A 244-nucleotide genomic window follows, 5' to 3' on the forward strand; every position below is an offset into this window, starting at 1 on the left:
TCTTATCACTAATCAGAATATGACTTTAGATACCATTAATATTTTGCGTCGAAATAGAAACTAGTGCCGTTAATATCACCGTCGCCTTGATTTTCCTTTTCATAATCAGAGCAGACCATTACAAGCATAAGGGCCCAATGATACAATGCCACAGCAAGCACTAATATTTAACGCTCTAACCGTAACACAGTCTGCCGCCACCATCGCCGTGACCAGCAGTCATCCCCTCCGACAGGGCCAAGCA

The 244-nt window shown here is 43.9% G+C and overlaps 1 protein-coding gene across 1 annotated transcript in view; it reads left to right on the forward strand.

Moving 5' to 3' along the window:
- Nucleotides 1-244, forward strand: part of LOC119588147 (twitchin-like) — a gene marked incomplete in the record, with an annotated part of 124,648 nt that overhangs the window by 123,558 nt on the left and 846 nt on the right. The window contains 1 exon segment of the mRNA XM_037936853.1: nt 191-241. Coding sequence (XP_037792781.1) covers nt 191-241 — 51 coding nt within the window.

The sequence above is a fragment of the Penaeus monodon genome, chromosome 23 (genome assembly GCF_015228065.2).
Source record: "Penaeus monodon isolate SGIC_2016 chromosome 23, NSTDA_Pmon_1, whole genome shotgun sequence".
Taxonomy (NCBI): domain Eukaryota; kingdom Metazoa; phylum Arthropoda; class Malacostraca; order Decapoda; family Penaeidae; genus Penaeus; species Penaeus monodon.